Below are 25,278 nucleotides of genomic sequence, written 5' to 3'. Positions count from 1 at the left end.
TACTTTTGCATATGGTTACACCCACCTCTGCTACATGGCCCCTCAGAAAGCTGCTCACGAGGAAATATGGTCCCTGGACACACACAAAAATTAGGTTCCTCATTCTGAATAGCTCAGGTGGTTAGAGCATGGTGCTGATAATGTCAAGGTTGCAGGTTCAATCCCTGTAGGAGACAGCTGACTCGGCCGAGTAGACCTGAAGGAGCGTCTCCTCCCCCATCGTCCAGCCTAGACACAGAGGTCCAGCGCCGAGGGTCTTCTGGCGGTTCCCTCCCTGCAAGAAATGAAGTTACTGGGAACCAGGCAGAGGGCCTTCTCAGTGGTGGCACCCACCCTGTAGAACGCCCTCCCATTAGATGTCAAGGAAACAGAAAACTATCTGACTTTGAGAAGGCACCTGAAGGCTGCCCTGTTTAGGGAAGTTTTTAATATTTGAAGTTCTATTCTGTTTTAAGTGTTCTGTACATAGCCACACAGAGTGGCTGGGGAAACCCAGCCAGATGGGTGGGGTATAAATAATAAAAGTATTTATATTATTATTATTGCATGGGGTTGGACTGGATTGACTCTTTCAACTCCACAATCCTGTGATTCTATCCCTGCTCCAAAATATGCCATGTTGGTATAAAGTGTTAAAACTATCTGTAGGAATTGTGCTTGGCAAAGCAAAACAAGCCATTTTTTTTTACCGCCCAGTAATATGGCTGATAGTATCCAAGTTGCCATCATCTTAAAGCAGCCATAGTCCACATTTGTTTTTATGGTGGGTGAAATCTCTCTTCATTTTATCTGACCTCTCACTTGCACATGAAAAACCATTCAGTTTGAATTCTTTCTAACCCCCCCAAGAAGTCTCGCTTACACACAGGAGGCTACGTTTGGTTTTATTAGATAGAAGAAGCACATTCTTTTTCTTAAAGGCAAGTGTGGGCGTTAAAACAAACACAGTGTAGAAATAAACCGCAGGGATATTATCTGTGCGTATCGCGTACATTCACCGACGCCACTCTAACGAACCGGAATGGAGCCAACGCATTCTTCGGAGGAACAGAGCAGATCGTCACAACACAGTAAGGCAGGTGAAATGGTTTGGTACAGAATTCTCTTAGCGCAGGCCAACGTCTTCCCAAACGCGATGCCTGTGCAATCCCAATGGTCCCCTTAGAAGCCAGCATACCCTTCCCTTCTCTCGCGACGCCACCCTTGGCGGCTAACCAATGCGACTCTTTCCGCATGCTCAGCCATGGCACAACATGCTCACTTCAAGGAGAAACTCTGGCATCAAACAGGAGGCCCCCACCAAGGTCCCTGGATCGCAGTGTTTTTGCTGACCTGGGTACAGTCATACCTCATGTTACAGATGTTTCAGGTTACGTATTTTTCGCTCCATAAGACGCACCAGACCATAAGACGCACCTAGTTTTTGGAGGAGGAAAACAAGAAAAAAAAATTCTGAATCTCAGAAGCCAGAGCGACGAGAAGGATCGCTGCGCAGTGAAAGCAGCACTCCCTCTCGCTGTTCTGGCTTCTGGGAAAGCTGCGCAGCCTGCATTCACTCCATAAGATGCACACACATTTCCCCTTACTTTTTAGGAGGGAAAAAGTGAGTCTTATAGAGAAAAAAATATGATATGTCTTTTCAGGTTGCGTCCTGCGGCGACCCGGAAGTACCGGAAAGGGTTACTTCCGGGTTTCACCGCTCAAACATGTGCAGAAGCGCTAAATCACGCTTTGCGCATGCGCACAAGCGCTAAATCACGCCGCACACCTGCGCAGATATGCTGCTTCAGGTTGCACTCTTTTCAGGTTGCGCACAGGCCTCCAGAACGGATCCCGTTTGCAACCAGAGGTACCACTGTAGAAGAGAATAGCTGAGAAGAGTCAGAAGGACTTCCGGTTGAAGTGAGCATACTTGGGACATCGAGCATGCGCAGAGAGCAGTGGCAGCATGTTGCTGGTGGCCTGCACTAGAATGTCTAACTGGAGTTATTCCATGACCCGCTGTCAGCACTGTGTGGGTGAGTGGGGGGGTTAGCAGCACGTTCATCAGATACCATTCAAACGCTCCCATCTAGAAGGCAACCACTTTTGTAAAAACGTAAATAAATTTATATTAAAAAAGTCTGAAAAGGTCTTAAAAAAATATCAAAAACACAAAAGAACCACAGTTCAAAAAAACCGTTCCTTTGGATTTTAAAAAATGCCACTGAACAAAGACATATCAATTCAACTGATTTACAAGATTTGGGGTTTTGGTTTCTGGGTTGTTTTCCTCCCTGTCTGGAGTAGTTAAGAGTATAGGCTGTCATCTCGCCTTTGCCTTGACATCTTTGAGATGGGTGACGAGCCAAGAACTTGTCAGAACTGCATACCATGACATCTTATTTTCTTGTTCCATGTCTATAAACAAGATTATTAAATGTTTGCTAATAATTCCTATTGGGTGGTAGTCAGTTCCCGCAATTAATTAAATTCCCAGTCTGGTAGGCATGTTCCACTCCTTAACCTCTACACGTTTTGTGCCGAAACAAAAAGTATTAGCAGATAGAATGAAAATGCTGCGTATTTTAACCATATAATTTGAGGGCATTGCCATGTTCTCAAAAGATGCATCTTCTCAAATCAGCTTCAGAGCATCTTGCCATGCTTTTAATGTTTTGGTAGCATAACTGACAGCTGCAGAGTATTCTGAAACACAAAAATGGAAAAAGAAAAAGAAAATAGAGGATTACTTTTCAATACAGTTTAAAGCTTTTAATTGTTCAAAGGTATAAATGCTTTATACAAACTTGTTCTAAATTTTGGACAGCTAACTTCCCCAAAAATTTTCTTCCAAGGCAAAATAAACGAGTTCCCTTGAATTGTAAAGGAGCAAAATATTGGTTAAAAGGTAAATCAAGTCATGGAAGTAATTTTAGATTTTAGAGTCACAATAATGAAGCTGGCATTTATTACCACTTTTAAAAGTTCAAGTCACCAGGGACCTTTATGGACCTCAACCCACACTCACACAGAAGATCCTCAGTCCCGAGGGATTTATTTGGGCTTTAGCTCTTAGTTTACTACATACTCTGTTTTTTGTTCTACATCTAGAATGCCATGACCTATAGTGAATACATGAAGCAAAGAAGGACAGGGATCCAAGGAAGGCAGGACACATTTTCTCTGTATCAAATGCCATTTCTTGGGAGCTGCAGAATTCCTTCTAACAAAAGGCAAAGGAAGTTCATAAAGTATAAATTTGCCATGCTAATTGCATGGACCACAAAGAAGGCTGATCGCCGAAGAATTGATGCTTTTGAATTATGGTGCTGGAGGAGACTCTTGAGAGTCCCATGGACTGCAAGAAGATCAAACGTATCCATTCTGAAGGAAATCAGCCCTGAGTGCTCACTGGAAGGACAGATTGTGAAGCTGAGGCTCCAATACTTTGGCCACCTCATGAGAAGAGAAGACTCCCTGGAAAAGACCCTGATGTTGGGAAAGATAGAGGGCACAAGGAGAAGGGGATGACAGAAGATGAGATGGTTGGACAGTGTTCTCGAAGCTACCAGCATGAGTTTGACAAAACTGTGGGAGGCAGTGGAAGACAGGAGGGCCTGACGTGCTCTGGTCCATGGGGTCACGAAGAGTCGGACACGACTAATCGACTAAACAGCAACAACAAATTTCTTACAGTGAAAGGTGTGTCCTCCCCGGTCTCACCTGGGAGCACCCTCCTCTTCTCTCAGCGAAAATGAGCAATTCTAGATTTACCCGGAGTTAACCAACTCTCCACACACACACACACACACACATATATTCAGTTTTCCTCCATGTGTGGATGCTTAATTTATATTATTCTATGTTGCCCATACAAAGATATTACGTATAAAGCAACCTAGAAAGGACACATTTATGTGGAACAAAGGTAACGTGTTTTAATATAGTTTTGCCTGTTTCCTATATATATGCCCGGGTTATCTTCCGCTTGGACTACTGCAATGCGCTCTACGTGGGGCTACCTTTGAAGGTGACCCGGAAACTACAACTAATCCAGAATGCAGCAGCTAGACTGCTGACTGGGAGTGGCTGCTGGAACCACACAACACCGGTCTTGAAAGACCTACATTGGCTACTAGTACGTTTCCAAGCACAATTCAAAGTGTTGGTACTGACCTTTAAAGCCCTAAACGGCCTCAGCCCAGTATACCTGAAGGAGTATCGTCCACCCCCATCGTCCAGCCTGGACACTGAGGTCCAGCACCCTGGGCCTTCTGGCGGTTCCCTCGCTGCGAGAAGCAAAGCTACAGGGAACCAGGCAGAGGACCTTCTCGGTGGTGGCGCCTGCCCTGTGGAACGCCCTCCCACTAGATGTCAAAGAGAAAAACAACTACCTGACATTTAGAAGACATCTGCAGGCAGCCCTGTTCAGGGAAGTTTTCAATGTGTGACATGTTAATGTATTCTTAATCTTTGTTGGAAGCCGCCCAGAGTGGCTGGGGAAGCCCAGCCAGATGGGCGGGGTACAAATAATAAATGTATTATTATTATTGTTATTATTGTTGTTGTTATCATTTATTTATTTATTTGTTTGTTTGTTTGTTTGTTTGTTTGTTTGTTTGTTTGTTTGTTTCTGTGGCGGCACCCACAGCAATAGGTAAGAGGAAAATAACTTCTCTGGGTTAGCGTCTCTTCTGCCAAATGCAATCTCTTGGACTATCTATCACGAGCTTCCAGCGCCAGTAAAAATGTCAGGCAAAGGAAAAACGGACTTCAACTCAGCATTCTGTTTTCCCTTTCCTGATTTGAAATTCTGCAGCTTTCTTTTGAGCCTTTTTGTCCAGCTAGCGTTTTTTAAATTTGCTGGTTTTTAGTTTTCAAACACACATTAAGCATGCACATATATCTGTTGCTCTCCTTTCGCTACACACTAACTTTTGAAACACGTTTAAAGAGTTCAGACACAAAGATATTGGGAGGAAATAAAAATATATTACTTTCAAGTTCTGCTGGGTTTCTGCCCAGTCCATGGAACCGATCAGGGGTATAGTAGTCAGCAGCAAGCTCGTTGCTTTATTGGCGTTTTCCTTCAATGTCTTCAACACTTTATCCACCGAAACCTGGAAGTACAACAACAATGAAAGCAAATTCCACTGAATTAAAAAAACACACACACACCACCCATATACTTATGAGTTGATATGTATAGGATTGCATACTGGAGAAGTTTAAAACAATATTTAAATGTCTCAGGCATGGGTAGGCAAACTAAGACCCAGCCCAATCGCCTTCTCAATCTGGCCTGCAGACGGTCCGAGAATCAGTGTGTTTTTACATGAGTAGAATGCGTGCTTTTATTTAAAATGCATCTCTGGGTTATTTGTGGGGCATAGGAATTTGTCCACCCCCCAAAAAAATATAGCCCCCCCCACAAGGTCTGAGGGACAGGGGACTGGCCCCCTGTTGGAAAAGTTTGCTGACCCCTGGTCTCAGGTAAACTTTGTGAGGCATTGAATTCAATAATTTGAGTTTGCGGCTGACTGTTGAGAGGAAGGGGGAAGAGAGAGATGCTGGCAAACTTCGTGGTGTATCAAATGCATTACAGTGGAACCTGGGAAGCCAAACGCCTTTGAACTTGAATGTTTTGGCTCCCGAAAGATCAAAAACTGGAAGTGATTGTTCTGGTTTTCGAACATTCTTTGGAACCCAAACGTCTGACGTGACTTCTGCGGCTTCCGATTGGCTGCAGGACCTTCCTGCAGCCAATCGGAAGCCGTGCCTTGGTTTCCGAATGTTTTGGAAGTCGAACGGAATTCCAGAACAGATTCCGCTCGACTTCCAAGGTACCACTGTACTGCTAAAAGATACGCAGGGGGAAATGAGAAATCTTCCTCCATGTTTCCCCAAAATACTCCTCCCCATGAAAACAGAAGAGAGTTTGGATTTGATATCCCGCTTTATCACTACCCCAAGGAGTCTCCAAGCGGCTAACAATCTCCTTTTTCCCCTTCCTCCCCCACAACAAACACTCTGTGAGGTGAGTGGGGATGAGAGACTTCAGAGAAGTGTGACTAGCCCAAGGTCACAGCTGCATGTGGAGGAGCGGGGAAGCGAACCTGGTTCACCAGATTACGAGTCTACCGCTCTTAACCACTACACCACACCGGCTCCAGGGGGCAACTATGTTGATTTTTAGTGGTGAAAGGAAAGAAAGAAAATAAGCAGAACTGGGAAGAAGACGAAACACAAATGAAAGAAGAATGGATTTTAAAGCTAATGGGCTTTGCAAAACTGGTGAAACTAACAGCGAAAATTATGAAACTGACATGAGGGACGATTCCTGGAAGAATGGAAGTCCTTTTGGGAATATCTGAAAAAATGCCATGATCAGATGAAATCGCAAGCAGGATTTGAAATATAAGCAGTGGAAGGAAAATGATAATACACTGGTACCTTGGTTTTTGAATGGCTTGGCTCCCAAACAAATCAGCTCCTGAACACCACAAACCCAGAAGTAAGTGTTCCGGTTTGCAAACGTTTTTTGGAAGCCGAACAGACTCCCGGAACGGATTAAGTTCGACAACCAAGGTACCACTGTATTTGAAATGGAAGAATATGTCGTAGGTGAAATTTTCTCAGAGTGCAGTATGTAAATAGGATGGGATTAAGAACAGCGTGGAAGGAAAGGCAGGAAGTCAAAAGTTTAAAGAGAAATGTAAAACAAATTTGAAATCTGGAATTTATATGTAAAGATTTAAAAGTGTAGTAAAAATTTCATCTCTGGCAAAAAGGGGGGGGGGGGTCCCTTCTGAATATTTTTCGTATCTCCGTAAAACTGGGGTGTCACCACAAACCTGCCAGCGCCTCCCCCCTTCTTCTTTTCCCCCCAATTTTTTTATTGGTTTTTACAACATTATAAACAAACAAACAAACAAACAAATATGACAAACAAACATAAATCATAGCCTTATTGAAAATTACTCTTATTAACATTGTTAAGTGACTTCCTTGCTTCCCCTTGGTTGAATTTCATTGCATATCCTTTTTCCAAATTGCAAAGTTAAATTCTTATAAAATTTAACTTAGACATTAACATCCTTAGATCTTCACATTATGAAATTAAACATATTAATTCATCACTTTTAACATATTAATTCATCACTTAACATAAATAAAATCCTAAGCCAATTAAGTATCTGCAAGCTGTTTTCAGTTAATTTAACTTAACATATTTAACTAAGTAATCATTAATTTTTGTCCATTCTTCCTGATACTCCTCCTCCTTCTGGTCGCAGACTCTTCCGGTCAGGTCGGCTAGCTCTGAAAAATCCATCATCTTCATCTGCCATTCTTCTATCGTTGGTAATTCTTGGGTTTTCCACTTTTTAGCTAACAAAATACGAGCAGCAGTTGTGGCATACAAAAATAATTTAGCATCTTTCTTGGGCAATTCCAAATCTGTTATTCCAAGAAGAAAGGCCTCTGGTAGCGCCTTCCCCCTTCTGCATGTATGGCGCCATTTTAGCTACCTAAGGATCCCGGCTTGGCAACCAAAGCTAAAAGCGAGAAGCAACTGTCACTCACTGTTTCTTCGTGTTCCTTCCAGCAGTCGTAGTCTGTGGCCATGGCAATGCTTGCATAGCAGAGACCAGCTTCCCTGGCAAGAACCACTTCGGGGACTGTAGTCATGTTGATGACGTCGCCTCCCCAGCTGCGAAACATGAGGCTCTCAGCTCGGGAACTGAAACGCGGCCCTTCGATGGTGATCATGGTCCCTTTGGAGTGGGACTTGATGCCAAGCTTCTTGGCCACATCCATAAGGACCTGGACACACAGAGACAGGACCGTCTTTAGCATATGTGCTGCTAGGGTGCAAAGATCCGCCCAGCGCCCCCAAATTGAGTTTAGTAGTCTTGTTAAAATCTATTTTGGTAAAGGGAGGGACACGGGTGGCGCTGTGGTCTAAACCAAAAGAGCCTAGGACTTGCTGATCAGAAGGTCGGCAGTTCGAATCTCCGTGACGGGCTGAGGTCCTGTTGCTCAGTCCCTGCTCCTGACAACCTAGCAGTTCGAAAGCACATCAAAGTGCAAGTAGATAAAAAGGTACCGCTCTGGTGAGAAGGTAAACGGCATTTCCGTGCACTGCTCTGGTTCACAGAAGTGGCTTTGTCATGCTGGCCACATGACCCGGAAGCTGTACGCCGGCTCCCTTGGCCAATAAAGCGAGATGAGCGCCGCAACCCCAGAGTCGTCCGTGACGGGACCTAATGGTCAGGGGTCCCTTTACCTTTACCTAAAAGGACAGTTAAGTCCAGTCACAGACGACTCTGGGGTTGCGGCGCTCATCTCGCTTTCAGGCCGAGGCAGCCAGCGTTTGTCCACAGTTTTTCCAGGTCATGTGGCCAGCAGGACTAAACCACTTCTGGCACAACGGGACACAGAAACCAGAGCAGCGCACAGAAATGCTGTTTACCTTTCTGCCGGAGTGGTACCTAGTTATCTACTTGCATTTTGACGTGCTTCCGAACTGCTAGGTTGGCAGGAGCAGGGACCGAGCAAAGGGAGCTCACCCCATCGCGGGGATTCGAACCGCCCACCTTTCGATCAGTAAGCCCAAGACTCAGTGGTTTAGACCACAGCGCCACCCGCGTCTATTAAAACTATATATATATATATATATATATATATATATATAATCTGTTTACAAAGAATTACGACAGAAGCAGCAAGGCACCAGCCCTTTAATGCACCTCTTTAAAAAGTAATATGCAGGTTAACCACAATAACAAGCCCTCCCCCCATCCTTTTTTTTGTAATGTACAAAATATGTACAAATTACCACTGGGGGAGTGGTAATTCTGTATTGATTTGTTTTGGATGGTTGTATGTGATGCCAATAAAAGGTTTGATGATGATGATATGGGTACTATTTCTTGTTTCTCCCTCTTTGCATCTTATATTAGTCTGTGTACTTTTGTAATTTTATAATTATTTTTCTAATAATAATAATGATAAAGTAATCTGCAGGAAGAACAGGGCAGTGGCTCAGCATTTATCAAGTGGCAAGCCCCCCCCCCCCCAATATCAACATTAAATGAAACAGGAGGGGATAAAGCTGGAAAGGAAAGCCAGCAACATGTTTCTCTTTCACCCCCTTCCTATACATTCATAAGCACTTTCTGCTGATCTACAGGCTGTTGAGATTCCGGCCGCAGACGACAGACTCAATAAGCGAAGATCCACAAACCTCTCTAGTTTTGGCGCAGAAAGGTTCTGCCATAGGGATGTGGCAGACTCCCGGGAGGCCGGGACAGCTCCCATCATAAAAGGTGAGATGCCTTTTGGTGGTCCTGTGGTGGTGGGGGAAACATTGATTAGAAATTTAAAAAAAACACCTGATTGGCAAGGAAAGGTCAGCATCTTCAGTCACTGTAGTATCAATGCCACCCATTCACCTCTTTTTTCCATCTTGCGAGCCGACAGAAGATCAGTAGAGTAGGGGTCAGCAAGGTTTACCTCGCCTGGGCCAGTTCACTCCAGCAGAGATTCCTCCAGCAGAGATTTCTGGCGTCTGCGCACCTGCAATTTCCGGTGTCTGCATCTGTGCGCCTGCAATTTCTGCTGTCTGGGCAGATGCGATTTCCGGCGCCGCAGAAGCGAGTCCCCGTGCTGCGCAGGTTTAGCGCAGCACGTAGGGACTCACCGAGCGGGTGCCTTGGTTCGGGGGCGGCTCGTGGGCTGGTTAAACAACCCCCATGGGCCGCCTATCCTACATTCCTGAACATTCTCCTACATTCCTAAACATTCCCACACTTAGGTTTCCCCTGAATCAAGTATGTGTAGTGTGGTCTGAGCACCGAAGAATTGATGCTTTTGAATTATGGTGCTGGAAGAGACTCTTGAGAGTCCCATGGACTGCAAGAAGATCAAACCTATCGCTTCTTAAGGAAATCAGCCCTGAGTGCTCACTGGAAGGACAGATCGTGAAGCTGAGGCTCCAGTACTTTGGCCACCTCATGAGAAGAGAAGACTCCCTGGAAAAGACCCTGATGTTGGGAAAGATGGAGGGCACATGGAGAAGGGGACGACAGAGGACGAGATGGTTGGACAGTGTTCTCAAAGCTACAAACATGAGTCTGACCAAACTGCGGGAGGCAGTGGAAGACAGGAGTGCCTGGCGTGCTCTGGTCCATGGGGTCACAAAGAGTCAGACACAACTAAACAACTAAACAACAACGAGTGGTCTTTGGTTCCAGATTCACAAATCTGTATTTTCATTACAACCCCTCACCACCCTATTAATATAATCCATATATGAAAAGCAGAGATCTAATTCAATGATTGCCCAGCCTAGCTCCTCATATAAGATCTCCATCTTTTTTTTACCTGTCTATGAACTGATCTATTATGACAACATCTCCAGGCTGAATCTCTTCTCTCAAAGAACCACAGGCTGTGGTCACCAGCAGATGAGTGCAGCCCTCTTCCTTCAGAGCCCACAGATTGGCCCGGTAATTGACATGTGACGGAATGATGGTGTGATGCCTTCCATGCCTACGTAGAGAAAGAGGGGAGGGGGAAAACAGCAAAGCTAAAATTCAAGACGGGGTTGGGGAAAGCAAGCAACTCAGGGAAAGATGCGTTTCCTGTTGCGGTTAGGAATGAATTCACCAAACCATGGTTTTATTCTGTTCCACCACCTCTTTAAAAGGAATTTACTTATGTAAGAATGGTGTGAGGAGAGGAGGTGGGGATCAGGACCAATAGATCTGGCCAATCCAGAGGCTTCAATTTGCTTTCCCATCTCAGGGACAAATGTTGTACACCTTGTGTGTCAGAAGCTATGAGGGTTTAGTACATATAGTTTCTAAGGGAGCAGGTGATGCTGTGGTGACTCTAAACCATGGAGCCTCTTGGGCTTGCCAATCGGAAGGTCGGCAGTTCAAATCCCTGCGATGGGGTGAGCTCCCGTTGCTCTGTCCCTGCTCCTGCCAACCTAGCAGTTTGGAAGCACGTCAAAGTGCAAGTAGATAAATAGGTACTGCTGCGCTGGGAAAGTAAACTGTGTTTCCGTGCACTCTGGTTTCCATCATGGTGTCCCGTTGTGCCAGAAGCGGTTTAGTTCTGCTGGCCACATGAAAGCTGTCTGTGGACAAACGCCGGCTCCCTCAGTCTGAAAGCGAGATGAGCATCGCAACGCCATAGTCGCCTTTGACTGGACTTAACTGTCCAGGGGTCCATTACCTTTTTTACCTATCCATTAGTCCTTCCATGTAGAATAGTTCTAGATCTCATTCATTTTCTTTTGTTTTAGAAGTGTTTTTTTTTTGTCTGTTTCAGGTGATTTGTTATAAGCTGCTTATATTATACAGGCTGCTTATATTAAATCAAGGGAGCGGGTGGCGCTGTGATCTAAACCACCGAGCCTCTTGGGCTTGCCGATCGGAAGGTTGGCGGTTCGAATTCCCATAACAGAATGAGCTCCCGTTGCTCTGTCTCAGCTTCTGCCAACCTAGTAGGTCAAAAGCACACCAGTGCAAGCAGATAAATAGGTACTGCTGTGGTGGGAAGGTAAACAGAGTTTCCGTACGCTCTGGTTTCCGTCATGGTCCTCCATGTGCCAGAAGCAGTTTAGTCTTGCTGGCTACATGACCCGGAAAGCTGTCTGTGGACAAACATCAGCTACCTCGGCCTGAAAGCGAGATGAGCGCCACAACCCCATAGTCGCCTTTGACTGGACTTGACCGTCCAGGGGCCCTTTCCCTTTCTACATATAGTTTCTGGTTTAAATCAGCAGCCCTGGGATTCAAGGCCTGGGATTTTAAGGTTTTTAGGACTGGTAGATTTTATCATGTTTTATGTCTGTATTTTTCTGTCCCAAACTCTCAGGAAAGTTTACATTTAATTTGCACCTATCTGTTAAATTTATATCCCAACCTTCCTTACAGGGCAGCAAAAACTTATGTGATTAAAAACAAAACTCCACAATTTAAAAAAGAATAAAAACATATTCAAAACATTTAAAAATCTGTTAAAAACAATAAAACAAACTGAAGTACAAATGAAGCAAAATAACGTGTCTGCACAGGCCAGCTGAAATAGGTAAGTTTTCAGCAAGCATATGTCTTGTCCAACACAATTAACTGAACTTGGAAGTTCTAAAGAAAGAGGAACAATTTTTAAGGTAGAGAACTCAATAAAGCCAATCAAGAACTATAAACCAATTAAAATTTACTGAAATGCTGGAGATAATTCTCGGCATTTAGCGTGCATCTTGAGCAGGTTAGATGCCTTGATTTAATACATTTACGGCAAACCTTAATTTTTCAGTAGAAGAGAAATACAAGTGATGCTTAAGGAATTCTTACCTGGCCAGAAGCACACAGTCCACGTTTTTTATCTTCCCCAAAATCAGAGCATCTGATGGCTAGAGTTAAAAACAGAAATAACACAAGACAGGGATGGAAGACAACACGTTACAGAATGCCAACTGTGAATTTTAAACAATCTTAATTGCTATTTAGGCATGATTAAGGGGGGGGGAGATTCTTATTTATTTATTTATTTATTTATTTTCATTTAAAACAATCCAATAAAAGCCACATTAATACAATACCAAATTAAAATTGAATTAAAAAAAGCCAATTATCCAAAAGGTTATTGGTACCTACCTTTCCATAAGGCGTATCAACGTATTTTTCCGTTCGTCCTTCTAATATGTCCGGGTCGTCCAGACCGGTCCCTCCGATAATTCCAATCTTGAGCACAAGAAACACGCATTAGTTTGGAAGACAACTGAAACTATTACTAAATGCTACACCACAATAGTGTGTGGTTGTCACCTGCCCCCACCCCACTCGCCATTCCCCCCTCCCCTCTCCCTTTCTTCTTCTTCTTTCTCCTAATTGTTTAAACCAATTCATGAATCAAGAACTAATACACTGACCACTAATAATGAAACATATGTTGTAGATATTTTTCCACATTTATTATGCTATTTTTGTGATATACAAATAACATGAGAAAACTTTCTGCTGTACTTTATTGGAAGGAGGAAAAACAACCATTTCCTTAATAACAATTTAAACAATTTATTTAACTGAAACAATAACACTATAGCATATGTATCCATGTTTGTTAACTGATGTGGTTAAACAATTAAAAAAAAAAAAACAACTTAGACTGAGTTTTAGCACACATGAAAAACGTAAAACAAATCCTTATTCCTGATGAATAAGTCTTTGGATTATAATTTAACTTAAATAGGAAACTATCATTAGAAAGATTTTCCCTCCAAAAGCATTTTATTTTAAAAATCCGATGTATATAAATAAAAGGTGATTTTTCAAATTATTTTTTTAATAAATAATTGATTTTTATCCACCCTGATTCCTGCAGAAATCCCTGTGCCAGCGATGGGAAACCGGTGGGACTTCCACCATCCTTGACCACTGGGCACTCTGCCTGGGAGAGAGGTGAGCGAAGGCTGCAAAACCATCTGGAGGGGCTTTGTGCAGAGATGACCTTGGAGAAGTCCAACGTGGTTCGAAGTTTAGTTGGATTGCTGGAGGCTAATTGAAGTTGTTTGCTGGGGTGTAGCAAGAGCGGGTGATGATTTTATTTTATTCCAAAAATTTTATTGGTTTTCACAATATTATAAACAGGCAAAGAAACACACAAGACAAACAAACATAAATAAATCACATCCTTATTGAAAATTACACTTATTAACTTTGTTAAGTGACTTCCTCGCTTCCCCTTGGTTGAATTTCACTTTTATTTTAACGGTTTTCCAAATCCCAATTCTTATGAAATTTAACTTAAACATTAACATCCTTAAATCTTCACCTTATGGAATTAAACATATTAATTCATCACTTAACATAAATAAAATCCTAAGACAATTAAGTATCTGCAAGCTATTTTCAATTAATTTAACTTAACAAATTTAACTAGATAATCATTAAATTTATTCCACTCTTCCTGATACTCCTCCTCCTTCTGGTCGCGGACTCTTCCGGTTAGGTCGGCTAGCTGTGAAAAATCCATCATCTTCATCTGCCATTCTTCTATTGTTGGTAATTCTTGGGTTTTCCACTTTTTAGCTAACAAAATACGAGCAGCAGTTGTGGCATACAAAAATAATTTTGTGGCATACAAAAATAATTTTGTGGCATACAAAAATAATTTTGTGGCATACAAAAATAATCTTTCTTGGGCAATTCCAAACCTGTTATTCCAAGAGCGGGTGATGATTTTAAGGTGTCCAGCGAGCGCATGGTTAGGACTCGGCTTGCGGGCAGATAGCGTCACTTTAGGATGGAGCCTGACAACTTGTGACTGAGCCAGTTTACGTCATTCAAATGAACTGCCAGACCCAGGGAGGATGATTCCTCAAGAAGGCAGATTTTGGGCACCCCTGCTACAACAATGAAACCATTCTTGTGCTGGGTTGTTGTTTTTTAAGGTCAGGAATGGAAAAAACCAATCACCCTATTTTTAGTCCCAGGCAGCTTCCTTACAGCTGGCTGGGATAGGGAAGGGAAAACTCTGCCACCCACACGCATTTCCTCCTTCCGCAGAGGGCAGCCAGTGTGCCAGTCCGGGGCTTTCCGCCTCAACCAGATGAGAACAGCAAATAGGTATGAATGGGACAACCAACCCCCCCATTCCCTGCCCCCAGCCTCAGTAATTGGCTCTAAGTCAGTAGTCAGCAAACTTTTTCAGCAGGGGGCCGGTCCACTGCCCCTCAGACCTTGTGGGGGGCCAGATTATTAATTTTTTTTTTTGGGGGGGGGGAGAACGAATTCCTATGCCCCACAAATGACCCAGAGATGCATTTTAAATAAAAGGAAACATTCTACTCATGTAAAAACATGCTGATTCCTGGACCGACTGCGGGACGGATTTATAAGGCGATTGGGCCAGATCCAGCCCTCGGGCCTTAGTTTGCCCAGCCATGTCCTAGAACTCTTGCCACTGTAGAGGATTCTTTAATTTTTTTTTTTTAAATCATTTTTCATTTTCGTTCATTACATACCGTATTTTTCGCCCTATAGGACGCACCGGCCCATAGGACACACCTAGTTTTTTTTTGGGGGGGGGGGAATAAAGAAAAAAAATTATCCCCCCCCCCCAGCCGCGGTTTTACCTTGTGGGCTTATAGCCGAATAAAGTATTATCTATCAGGCTGCGGATATCAGCCCAAAGCGCGGGGCGCTCTGCTTCAGTGCGCCCCGCGCTCTGGGCAGCAGGCTGATATCCGCAGCCTAGGGAGCCCTGCGGGAACTCCCGTGGGCTCCCCAGGCTTGCGGATAGCTTCCTGAAGCCTGGAGAGCGAGAGGGGTCAGTGCGCACCAACCCCTCTCGCTCTCCAAGCTTCAGCGAAAGCCTGCATTCGCCCCATAGGACGCACACAGATTTCCCCTTCATTTTTGGAGGGGAAAAAGTGCGTCCTATGAGGCGAAAAATACGGTATATATTCCTCCCTCCCTCCCTCCCCTCCAAGACTTCTCCCAACTTGCGTTTCTGGTTTGTTTCTATTTTCACCCGCTTTGCTATCTCTCAACAGAAAAAGTTATTAATAACATAGCATCAAACCTTAAAAACATAAAAATAAAATTAAATACATCATCTTATTTCACTATCTTCCAAACATTTTCTGATGCTAATAATGTGGATGTTTATTTAAATCCTGTCATCAAGTCTACTGCCTTTCTTTGTTTCTGCAAATATAATATGAATGGTTCCCAATCTTTTTCAAAGTCTCTGTTGTCTTTTTCTCTTAGACTTTCTGTCATTTTTGCCACTGTAGAGGAGTCTGAGGAATGAAATAGGCACTCAGTTTGTGCTAGGCATTGGTGAAGCCAGACAGGTCTCACTTTTGCCCTAGCTGAGCAGATCGGTTCCCAGAGCACAGCTGATGTTTGTTCCGCAGCTGCTGCTGTTGCTTCTTTGGCGATCCTTCGCAGCCGAGTAAGATTGTCTTCCATGAATGTGATCTTTACAATGTGTCCGTAAGTGACTGTGGAGGCCAATTCTGGATCCACACGTCCTTCCACAGTGGGGATATTGGTTTCCGGGCGGGAGTTGATCCCGATGAGGGTTTGCCAAACGTGCCTTCCTCTTGGCACGTTTCTCCCTTGCGTTCCGAGTTCGAGTGTCTTCAAAGTCCATGACACCTTTGGTGAAGGCGGTTCTCCAACTGGAGCGCTTGCAGGCCAGTGATTCTCAGGTGTTGACGGGCTGGATTTAGAAGGTGATTGGGGCGGATCCGACCCTCGGCGCTTAGGTTGCCTACCCATGGTAATAAGGCTTAAGTCTTCCGTTAGCGAGTGGAACAACTCCAGTACAGTGGTACCTTGGTTCTCAAACTTAATCCATTCCGGAAGTCCGTTCCAAAACCAAGATGCGCTTTCCCATAGAAAGTCATGCAAAATGGATTAACCCATTCCAGACTTTTAAAAACAACACCTAAAACAGCAGTGTAACATGAAATTTACTATCTAACAAAATGAAAGCAACAAACAATGTACTGCAGTCACACAATCAATCAATCAGTAGCTGAACTGAAAGAAATTCATGATATATCTGAAAGACAATTGTAATCAATTGACATCGCTTGTAGGGTTACAAAACGTTTTGTAAGGAGAACTATATGAATTATTGCGAAAGAGGACTAAGAAGGAGTTTGTTTAGGATTTGGATTTCATAGCAATAACTATTAAAATAAAATGCAAAATTAGAAAGGAAGTTAGAAAACCACCAGTCGAGGTTGATGGAAGTCCTAGGCAGTGATAGCCAAAGGTCTGTTATGTTTTCTAAGATGGGATGTAATGTTTGGAAGACATGTATAAAAACTAATAAAAAATATATTTTTTTAAAAAAAACAGTAGCTGAACTGGGTTCCACCCAGTCACAAAAACAAAAAAAGCCACAAAAACGCAAAATAAATAGCAAAAACAGACAGACCTCAGCATAACACTCAAAATGGAAGTGTGTCACTCAAAATGGAAGTGTGTCACTCAAAACGGAGCACGTTTGACTTCCGAAAAAAGTTTGCAAACTGGAAGTTACTTCTGGGTTTGCAGTGTTTGGGTTCCAGGTTGTTTGAGTACCAAGGTGTTTGAGAACCAAGGTACCACTGTAAAGTCAAAAAATGAAGTTCCCCTGTAACTATCAAAAATTAAAGCACCGTAGGGGGTGCTTTAAACATCTAATAGCTTTCTACTTGCAGAGAACTCTTTCCACATCAATTTGTCTACCGTGGAATCCCCACGTTGCAGGAATTTCTGGGAGGAAATCCCCAGAATTTGCAAAAGGTACGTGTCAGGCCTGTTGGACCTGCCTTAAAATAACCACCTCAGGTAAAGTTTAAGAGCATCGAATGAGTTGTCTCTTAAGCAAGCTTGGCTGTTGATGCTGGTTTCATTTAGGAACTTAAATAGAAAACTATCTTAAAAAGCAGAGACATCACCTTGCCGACAAAGGTCCTTATTGTTAAAGCTATGGTTTTCCCAGTAGTGATGTATGGAAGTGAGAGCCGGACCATAAAGAAGGCTGATCGCCAAAGAATGGATCCATTTGAATTGTGGTGCTTGAGGAGACGCTCCAGTACTTTGGCCACCTCATGAGAAGAGAAGACTCCCTGGAGAAGACACTGATGCTGGGAAAGATGGAGGGCACAAGGAGAAGTGGGCGACAGAGGACGAGATGGTTGGATAGTGTTTTCGAGGTTACCAGCATGAGTTTGACCAAACTGCGGGAGGTAGTGGAGGACAGAGGTGCCTGGCGTGCTCTGGTCCATGGGGTCACGAAGAGTCGGACACGACTAAACGACTAAACAACAACAACAAAGGAGACTCCCATGGACTGCAAGAAGATCAAACCATTCTGAAGGAAATCAGCCCTGGGTGCTCACTGGAAGGACAGATCCTGAAGCTGAGGCTCCAAGACTTTGGCCACCTCATGAGAAGAGAAGACTCCCTGGAAAAGACCCTGATGTTGGGAAAGATGAAGGGCACAAGGAGAAGGGGACGACAGAGGGCGAGATGATTGGACAGTGTTCTCAAAGCTACCAGCATGAGTTTGACCAAACTGTGGGAGGCAGTGGAAGACAGGAGTGCCTGGCGTGCTCTGGTCCCTGGGGTCACGAAGAGTTGGACACGACTAAACGACTAAACAACAACAACAATCTTTAAAAAGATTTTTCCTCCAAAAGCATTTTATTTTAAAAATAAATAACTGGGAGATTTCGAGGAACCCCGAGTTTTCCTGAGACGCAGCTCGAAAACCACTGGATTAAGTAAACCATTGTGGGGGATAAATATCTGTGTTGCCAGAGACTTACAGTAAATAAACAGCAACAGACATAAAATACTCCATCCCGTGCCTACTTCTTTAAGACGGACCTCTTTTTTATTTAAAAAGATCTTGCTTCACTTTCAATTATAATAGGAACATTTATTTCATTAGGCTATGTGGTTCTTGTGATCAGTCCAAAGCTCTGGTTGAAATTCATGCCATAGCTTGGAAGAACCTGCCAAGGACCAGCAAACAGAAACACATATTCTTTCTGATTTGCTGCCATCTTGTGGCATAGAAGTGGTAGTGCAGGCAAACTGGGTGCAACATAAGTGAAGACAGATTTGCAATTTCCAGTGTGCTCCTAAAAGCAGGGTGGATAAACATCAATGCTTTAAAAAAAAACAACAGTGGTGCCTCACAAGACGAAAAGAATCCGTTCCGCGGTTCTCTTCGTCTAGCGGTTTTTTCGTCTTGCGAAGCAACCCCATTGACAGCTTAGCGAGCGCTACAGCTGTCTAGCGGCTTTTCGCGATCAGCTGTTAAGCGGGTTATCAGCGGAACAGCTGATAGGCGGCTTAGCAGCTTAGGAAAAGGGGGAAAAAAGCGAAAAAAACCCGCGGGGACGCGCAAGATTTTTTCGTCTTGCGAAGCAACCCCATAGGGAAATTTGTTTTGCGAAGCGCCTCCGTGACGGAAAACCCTTTCGTCTAGCGAGTTTTCCGTCTTGCGAGGCGATCGTCTTGCGGGGCACCACTGTAAATCTAAAAAATTGGATATGTTTAAATTTAAATCGGATTTTCAAAATAAAATGCTTTTGGAGGGAAAATTTTTCTAAAGATAGTTTTCTATTTAAGTTACATTATAGTCCAACGGCTACTCATCAGGAAATAAGGATTTGTTTTAAGTTTTTCATCAGTCTACGGTTGTTGTTCTTTTATCATTTAACCACCTCAGTTAACAAACATGGATACATATGCTATAACGTTATTGTTTCAGTTAAATAAATTGTTTAAATTGTTATTAAGGAAATGATTATTTTTCTCCTTCCAATAAAGTACAGCAGAAAAGTTCTCCAAATACAAACAATAATTTCATAATTGCCTGTCTTTGTATTTCTAATAGTATAACCAAATCAGTAATTTTTGATATAACTGTAAAAACCACTCTGAAAATTTATTATTCCAAAAATGACACCTTCATTTGGTTGTAAATGTTAAGATTATACCAGCAAGAACGAGTCTTTCTGTAAAGAAATGATTTAAATTGATTTGATTTAAATCAAATCCACCCTGCGTAAAAGCATCAAAGAAGGCCGGAATAATATTGTCTGAATGTTACCATCAAAAGGTTCCCGTGTCACGCAACTGAAGCTACCATTCCACATTACAAATACAGTGGTACCTCGGGTTAAGTACTTAATTCGTTCCAGAGGTCCGTTCTTAACCTGAAACTGTTCTTAACCTGAAGCACCACTTTAGCTAATGGGGCCTCCTGCTGCTGCCAAGCCGCCAGAGCATGATTTCTGTTCTCATCCTGAAGCAAACTATTTCTGGGTTAGCGGAGTCTGTAACCTGAAGCATATGTAACCTGAAGCGTATGTAACTTGAGGTACCACTGTACCCAGCTGGCAACCAAATCCCTTCCACATAGAACTATAGAGCTGGAACGGATCTTGAAGTTTATCTGGCAACCCTCGCAAGAGCCAGAGCTACCAATTTGGGCTTCTGAGTTTGGTTGCTTTTGGGTTTCAATTACATTATGTTCTGCTGTGATCAGCTGGATCCCATTTTGCTGCAAAAGCAATCTATCTATGCGCTCGCTCCAACTGCTTAGTAATGAATGTTACACCTGTACAAAACAGAGAGAGGCTTTCATCAGGCAAGGATAAAATGCACAGGCCTCAAGTTTTCTGAGACTGTAGGCAGCACCGAGTTCGTACTGTTAAGCCAGTTGAAGTCAATGGGATTAAATGAGCCTAACGTTGTGATGTATGGAAGTGAGAGCTGGACCATCAAGAAGGCTGATCGCCGAAGAATGGATGCTTTTGAATTATGGTGCTGGAGGAGACTCTTGATAGTCCCATGGACTGCAAGAAGATCAAACGTATCCATTCTTAGGAAATCAGCCCTGCTCACTGGAAGGACAGATCCTGAAGCTGAGGCTCCAATACTTTGGCCACCTCATGAGAAGAGAAGACTCCCTGGAAAAGACCCTGATGTTGGGAAAGATGGAGGGCACAAGGAGAAGGGGACGACAGAGGACGAGATGGCGGGACAGTGTTCTCGAAGCTACTAGCATGAGCTTGGCCAAACTGTGGGAGGCAGTGGAAGACAGGAGTGCCTGGCGTGCTCTGGTCCAGGGGGTCACGAAGCGTCGGACATGACTAAACGACTAAACAACAACGACGTTGTGCTGAAGACTGGCCAGAGGGAAGATAAGTGCTTGAGATGAAGGAAGGGAAAAGAAGAGGAGCAACTTGACCACTGTAGCAATTGCCTCCCGTCAGTGGGGGTCTTCTCAGGTGGGGAGGGGTGATGCAGCAGAGAGGCCAGAGTTGTGCGGATGCCCCACGCAGAAACACCGGATAAGCTCTATCAGGGCACCTGCGCAGCCGTTATCTCACCACCACCTGGCTAGTACCGCCCCCCTACCAAAGTGGTAGCAACTCCATTGCAGGGAAGCTACAGCTGCAACTCTATCCCACTGGCCAGTGTTTGAAATTAGCCAGGAGCCAGGCACATTTTGTCCCTGATTACTGGCCACTTGTGGTCACAAGTGAAGATACCTTCACTCGGTGGAACATCTCCACCCCATTGATCTGCCCGGACACTGAGGTCCAGCACTGAGGGCCCTCTGGCGGTTCCCTCACTGCAAGAAGCGAAGTTACAGGGAACCAGGCAGAGGGCCTTCTTGGTGGTGGCACCCGCCTCCCGTCAGATGTCAAGGAGCTTCACAATATTCCAATATACCTGAAGGAGCTTCTCCACCCCCATCGTTCAGCCCAGACACAGAGGTCCAGCGCCGAGGGCCTTCTGGCGGTTTCCTCATTGCAAGAAACCAAGTTACAGGGAATCAGGCAGAGGGCCTTCTTGGTGGTGGCACCCGCCCTGTGGAACGCCCTCCCATCAGATGTCAAGGAAATAAACAACTACCGTATTTTTCGCACCATAGGACGCACTTTTTCCCTCCTAAAAAGCAAGGGAAAATGTGTGTGCGTCCTATGGAGCGAATGCAGGCTTTCGCTGAAGCCTGGAGAGTGAGAGGGGTCGGTGCGCACGGACCCCTCTCGCTCTCCAGGCTTCAGGAAGCTATCCGCTAGCTGTGGGAGACCCAGCTCTCCCACGGCTAGTGGAGCGCTGCATTAATCCCGAAGCTTGGGGCGTGCGGAGCTCAGCGCGCCCCAAGCTTCTGGGTGCCGGCAAGGTCTCCGCTAGCCCTGGGAGAGCCCCGTGACGTCGCGCGGCTCTCCCACGGCTAGCGGACCACTGCGCTAATCCCGAAGCTTGGGGCGTGCGGAGCTCAGCTGAAGCAGAGCGCCCTGCGCGCCAGGCAGACATCAACCTGCCCCACAAGCTCGGGGGACAGCAGGGAGGCGCAGCGCCACTATCCCGCTGTTCCTCGACCTGGTTCGGTTTCCCTGACCTGCTTTTGGGGGGGAAATAAAGGGAAATTTTTTCCCCTTTATTTCCCCCCAAAAAAACTAGGTGCGTCCTATGGTCCGGTGCGTCCAATCGTGCGAAAAATACAGTACCTGGATTTTAGAAATGGTCAGCTCTGTTTAGGGAAGTTTTTAATGACTGGTGTTTTAATGTATTTTTAATCTTTTGTTGGAAGCCACCCAGAGTGGCTGGGGAAACCCAGCCAGATGGGCAGGGTATAAATAAATTATTATTATTATTATTATTATTATTATTATTATTATTATTATTATTATTACCTGGGTAGAGTGTTAGGAACTTATATACATAGGCTAGGTGTCAAATGGCTCCTTAAACCAAGGTTACAGTCACCAAAATGGAATGTCTAGTTGCCATTTTGGGGCAAGACGGCTCTAAAGTCTTATTTTTCGAAAGATGGACTCACTGTGGCTGATTCTCAGTTGAACATCTGGCTAGTTTTAGATGTCAACCTTGAGCTGGGTTGAGAGATCTGAGAACTCAAAGAAGAAATGTCACCTGACCCAGGGACAGTCCACATATATACAGTGGTACCTCGGGTGAAGTACTTAATTCATTCCGGGGGTTCGTTCTTAACCTGAAACTGTTCTGAACCTGAAGCACCACTTCAGCTAATGGGGCCTCCTGATGCTGCCGCACCGCCGGAGCACGATTTCTGTTCTCATCCTGAAGCAAAGTTCTTGACCTGAGGTAATATTTCTGGGTTAGCGGAGTCTGTAACCTGAAGCGTATGTAACCTGAAGCGTATGTAACCTGAAGCGTATGTAACCCGAGGTACCACTGTATTCGCCTACTATTCTGACCTCTTTTTCTTAATGGTGGCACGGGCCATTCATAACGTAAGAATATTCTTCACAACTTTGAGCAGGGCATTGGGGTGGGAGAAGTGAAGACAAGCAACAAAAAAATCGCTATAAGTTTCTTCACTACTCCTGCTAAGGTTGCACCAAAAATGCATTTTGCTTCCAGAAATCCATTCTGATTGGGCAGATAAAATACAACGGATAGAATTCTAAAGGATGTGTGTCATTAAGTGTGTGAAAACAGTCCAGCTCCAAGGATCCCTAGGCATGTACCTCCAGATGGCAGATACCATCCTGGCATTCCCTCTTGGTCGCAAGTGGCCAATAGCCCGGTGCAAAATGTGCCTGCTGAATTTCGAACCCTGTTCATGAGTGCCAGCCAATGTGACTTCAGGAATATCCCCCGCCTCCGCCAATTTTCTTCCTACAGTGGTACCTCGGGTTAAGTACTTAATTCGTTGCAGAGGTCCGTACTTAACCTGAAACTGTTCTTAACCTGAAGCACCACTTTAGCTAATGGGCCTCTTGCTGCTGTTGCACCGCTGGAGCACGATTTCTGTTCTCATCCTGAAGCAAAGTTCTTAACCTGATGCACTATTTCTGGGTTAGCGGAGTCTGTAAACTGAAGCGTATGTAACCTGAAGCATATGTAACCTGAGGTACCACTGTAATTTCACATTCAGAATGAAGACTAGGGAAAAGTCTTGGAAGCCCAGTGCAGTTCCAGGGGGGGGATCCCTTCCCCCAGCTTTTCAGAGAGAACTGGGATTCTCATGTGCAGCAGAACAGTGACCAGCTCCAGCCCTTCTCTCTGAGCTTGGAGGTCAGGAGGAAAGGCAAGGTTTCGCCCTGATCCCATCCACCCCCTGGCGGAATCACCTATCACAAGCCTGAATGACTCTAAAGGTTTTCCCATGAAGTCGGAAACGGTTTGTACTTATAGCTTCAACAAACCCTAACTCCTGTCGGCTACGTGTGACACATTCGAACTTTGTGGACACACAGAATAATTTTTTAAAAAAGGATAAAAAGGGACAACTCAAGATAGGTTAAAAAAAATACATACAATGAAGGCATGAAAGAGACAAGATCAAATTCAGCAAGATCTCACTTTCCCCCCACTGTAATAGGAAGCATTCTACCTCTACAGCTCTTCTCAAGAGGAGCGGCTGCTGTGTGTGTATCTAAGTGCATGCATTCTGTCAAAAGCAACAGATACAATCACTTTCAGAAATGGCAAACCAGGGAATATCGATCACGTGGATTGGAACTATCCAAAGAATGCAAATAGGCTGTTCATGGTATTTCAGCGTACCCTAAAAAGCAATATGGTATCCTGTATAAGGAACAGGTTCTGTGACTCACAGCTCAGTTGGTTAGAACTTGCAGCTGATAACGCCGAGGTTGCAGGTGCGGTCCCCTTATGGGACAGATGCATATCCCTGCATTGCAGGGGGTTGGACTAGATGATCCTCAGGGGTCCCTTTCAACTCTACAATTCTAGGATTGTATGATATAGGTGTCTAAACGCACTACAGTTCACCAGATTTCTAAAAGCCGTTGATTAGCTATATTTGAGCGGCACATGGTGGAAAACCCCTCTGTGACTAATAGAGGAAACTCATCTGAATAATTAAAAAATAGAGGGTGAGAACTCAGCACATGTCTCAGACTCCAGATCACCTACAGCAGATCCATTACTCTAGATGTTCCTTTGGGGCAGCAACAAGGGGAGTGGAGGCAGGGGTAAAAGCGCATTCACAGGGCAACTCTTTTCTTTGCCGCACAAATCTGGGGGGTATTCATTCTGGGATTCTTAATACTGTAGTGTGCGGTGTTCCTAAAGCACTGTGCTTTCCAGGAAAGAAGTAGGTGGGAGAAGAAGAAGAAGAAGACCCCGAAGGCAAAATCCTCGGTTTAACAAAAGTCAGGGACACTTGGCCAAGTCCCGAGCATGTCTGCAGAAACCCACCGTCGCCTGTGCACAAAGCCCGGCCTGTCGCCAGGCACTCCTCGCGCCCAAGCAGGGTTTACTCCCGGGTAAGTGCACCTAGGGGACTCCGCGCGCACACACACCCTCCAGGCTCCAGCACCGCTGGAGAAGGCGCCTTTACGCGCGCCAAAGGCGCCTAGGCGCACGACTTGTGCAGGCCGACGGAGATCCCCAAGGACTCCCGGCCCGCACCAACGCCGCGCCCGCGCGCTCAGGCCCCGTGCGCGCCCAGGCCCCCTTCCCGTTCCTCGGGAGCCGCCCCTTCGGGGAAAGGGAGCCGCCGAGGTGCGTCCCCAGCCGGGAGAGGCGGCAGCAGCAGCAGGGAGGCGCCTCGCTTACCTTCACGGGCGGGCAGGCGGCGGCGGCTGCAGCCATGTTGCTCGGGAAGGAGAAGCGGCGGAGAGGAGGGCGGTCCCTGGCCAGGCGCGCCCACCGGCTCTCCGCCCCCGGCAGGAGGCGAGGCGCAAAGCGCGGGGATCCCGCCCAGCCAGCCAAGGGCTTCCCGTTTGTCGCTCCA

The 25,278-nt window shown here is 45.0% G+C and overlaps 1 protein-coding gene across 1 annotated transcript; it reads right to left on the bottom strand.

Annotated features, from left to right (window-relative positions):
- Nucleotides 1-867: 867 nt before the first annotated feature.
- MTAP (methylthioadenosine phosphorylase) lies at nucleotides 868-25,278 on the bottom strand. The gene is made up of 8 exons (XM_028712991.2): nucleotides 25,101-25,278; nucleotides 12,654-12,740; nucleotides 12,351-12,409; nucleotides 10,369-10,536; nucleotides 9,230-9,332; nucleotides 7,567-7,806; nucleotides 4,980-5,102; nucleotides 868-2,688 (listed from the first exon to the last, which is right to left on the bottom strand). Exons 1-8 carry the CDS (start codon nucleotides 25,134-25,136, stop codon nucleotides 2,650-2,652), a joined length of 855 nt encoding a protein of 284 aa, XP_028568824.1. The 5' UTR covers nucleotides 25,137-25,278; the 3' UTR covers nucleotides 868-2,649.

The sequence above is a fragment of the Podarcis muralis genome, chromosome 17, assembly GCF_964188315.1.
Source record: "Podarcis muralis chromosome 17, rPodMur119.hap1.1, whole genome shotgun sequence".
NCBI classification, from domain to species: domain Eukaryota; kingdom Metazoa; phylum Chordata; class Lepidosauria; order Squamata; family Lacertidae; genus Podarcis; species Podarcis muralis.
The sequence above is the reverse complement of the archived record's forward strand: the minus strand, read 5'-3'. Positions and strand labels throughout refer to the sequence as shown.